This window comes from Acanthisitta chloris, unplaced genomic scaffold (genome assembly GCF_000695815.1).
Source record: "Acanthisitta chloris isolate BGI_N310 unplaced genomic scaffold, ASM69581v1 scaffold9380, whole genome shotgun sequence".
Taxonomy (NCBI): Eukaryota; Metazoa; Chordata; class Aves; order Passeriformes; family Acanthisittidae; genus Acanthisitta; species Acanthisitta chloris.
In genome coordinates, this window is record NW_008652171.1 from 26,501 (window position 1) to 29,399 (window position 2,899).

General features: G+C 40.0%; 1 protein-coding gene across 1 annotated transcript in view; it reads right to left on the reverse strand.

The window, feature by feature from the left end:
- Positions 1-2,237, reverse strand: part of LOC103803665 (cytochrome P450 27C1) — a gene marked incomplete at its 5' end in the record, with an annotated part of 11,587 nt that extends 9,350 nt beyond the window's left edge. The window contains 2 exons of the mRNA XM_009076240.1: positions 696-859; positions 2,028-2,237. Coding sequence (XP_009074488.1) covers positions 696-859; positions 2,028-2,237 — 374 coding nt within the window. The remainder of the gene's footprint in view (positions 1-695; positions 860-2,027) is intronic.
- Positions 2,238-2,899: the final 662 nt, after the last annotated feature.

Below are 2,899 nucleotides of genomic sequence, written 5' to 3' on the forward strand. Positions count from 1 at the left end.
CTCCCACTCCAGCAGAAACCAGGTATCTGATCCATGATGTGTGTTCCAGTTGACTGAATTAGTCATATGTGAAAATCCTTTACTGAGTTCTCCATATGAGTTTATTGATCAATTTTTTTCACACTGCTTTCAGCAGTCTTTTCTATTGTGGTCTTCCTAAAGGAGCACAAACACCAACCAGATATGCAAACTAGTAAAAGAAAATACTCCAGCAGAAACCAGGTATCTGATCCATGATGTGTGTTCCAGTTGACTGAATTAGTCATATGTGAAAATCCTTTACTGAGTTCTCCATATGAGTTTATTGATCAATTTTTTTCACACTGCTTTCAGCAGTCTTTTCTATTGTGGTCTTCCTAAAGGAGCACAAACACCAACCAGATATGCAAACTAGTAAAAGAAAATGTAAAATTCAAGCGAAATGTAAAGCCAATTGCTATTTTATCTGTTTAATAAACTGTGGAACAGGCTCCAAGTGATGGGTTCCTATATATCACAGCTAAAACAAGACACTGACTTCATTCCAGTAGAGAGATTATACAGTGCAGGAAGTATTTTGTATCACTTTAAAGATGTCATGACTTAAATGTGTCTGAAATTAAGTCCTTATAAACAATGCAACCCCCCTGAAAATAGCTGCGAATAATACTGGTTTACAAAAACACTATGCACAAGAAAAATGATAACAAGCTTACTGTGTCCACTCCTGCCAGAAGCATTTCAGTCATATTGGCATAGATCTCTTCCAAAGTAAGTTCCTTACTCACTAGGAGGTATGTAAGTAGCCCACCATTCACTACTTCTCCTTGGTCCAGCTGAGACTGAATAGCCTTCAATTTGTTGTCAACATGGATTTGACCTTTGGGATTCAAAAAAATTGTTAAGCCTCCGTTTTTATTTTTCTGCTGGTTCCATTCAGGAATGACATTTCTCCCTCACACCACACTACATAGCCAGGAAAAAAAAAATTTAGTATCTTGAGGCCCTTGGGTACTTACAGTACCATGACTGAGCTGACAGGAACTTGGTAGTATGAGAATGAGACAACAGTTTCTGTCAGGGAGTGAAGGAAGCTCCAGGTCAAATCTTTACACCCACCTGGCTTGTGTTCTGATGACTCTGCAAGAAGTGGTGAACTCTGCAGAGTGTGTTGCAACTCAGCACACAGAGGGTGCTACCACGTGTAGCAGCAACCAGAAGGTCAAAGCCACAGAACTTGAGGAGCATTGAGTAACAATCAAAACTGAAAAACTTCAGTGTATGGCATTTTGAGCAATTTCACCCTCAGTCCCATTTATACTTTAGTGACTCCAAACAGCATCTTCAGTCAAACAAGGGCTTTAAAAAGAGGAAAACTCCTCAGAAAGTTAATGCCTCACAAAAAAATGAAAATGCAGACAGCTTTCAACATTAGAGAGGGAATGAGAGTTCGGTTTTTCTTAACACTCCAGAATATTAAATAAAAAAGAACTGCAAATACAACTCCTTACTTCCATGAAAGCTGATTCATATAGTTGCCTGGAATGTTTAATTTACAAAAAAACCATGTTGTAGTACAGCAATGTACTTCTATGTCAACTGACATGCTTGTATGTGTATAAACAAACGCCACAAAGAGTTTAATTCATTGCTAGAGTCCAATTTTTTAACTTTCTAGTCAGTTTTAGTGGTGATTACTTGTCAGAAGGCCTGACTGAAAACTTGCTGACCTCATTAAAACTGGAGTGACTTAAGACAAAACCTTGGCAAAGAACTCAGACCTGCAGTGGTGACTAGGTGCTGAAACAGATGAAGACAAATAAAAAACCAGCAGTATAAAATAGGGGAATATCTGAAGTGTACTGGTAAAATTCTTTTTCAATAGAATATGTTTTCAAACAGTTCCCCTGGCCAGTCTGTGTATAATATGAAACTTACTTCTGCCACAATGTCTTCTCACAATTTTAGAAGAGAAATGCAGCACGTCCCGTCAAACACACACAGAACCTGCAGAAACACAGCTGAACTTTTCTACTACTAAATCTTACTAAATTTGAAGAGTCCATCCCAGGATCTGCAGAACTCTCTCCAGGGTTTTGGAATAAGTGGACGAAGCCATTTGGGAATAGCACCTGCATACATAGTGGTCTTAAACATACTAAACATCAACTCCAGAGCCTCAATATATTCAACAGTCTGCTGTGGGACGTTGTTTTCCAGGCAGCCCAACCGGCACTCATATAGAATAGTTGCCACACCTGCACACACAAAACCAAAGAATTGGCTATACACATGCATATATACATATTAAAAATGTTAGAAATGAAAAAAGCTTACATAATGGAACTACCTTCAAAGAAATGTTTAGTTATTATGACTGCAGTTGGGTAAGTGATGAAACAGAAATTCAAAGCACAGTAAAAGATCCTAGCTAAACACTGGAGGAAGACAGTAGCTGCTATGTCAATAATGCTCAGCATGAGAAGACAGCCAGGAATTCCACCAGAAGCAGAGCAGCCCTCCAGCATGTTTGCTGTGTTTTGCACAGCACCACAAATCCTCAGCCTGCTGTGGTGGCCTCTGAACCCACAGGGACACACAAGTCCAAAGACCTTTCTGGTAACTGGTGACAACGTAGGAGTTTCTAGCAGTGGCCCTGTCTGTCATCAGCTGGTAGGAAATGAACACTGACTATGCCTAAGTGAATAAAGGGCTTGCACTATAGGCAGTGCTTTTACTGCCCACAACAGACTCCACCTGGCCCTGAAAAACAGCAAATGTGTGACACTGTCCCAAGTGACAGTGTTGACTCGTCTCTTGTTCTGGCTTGCTGTAATCTCCTCAGATGTTTTTCAGCAGCATTGCAGGCATCCCTACTAGAAATGCCATTCCTCCATGCCAAAGCGCAGTACTTTATATA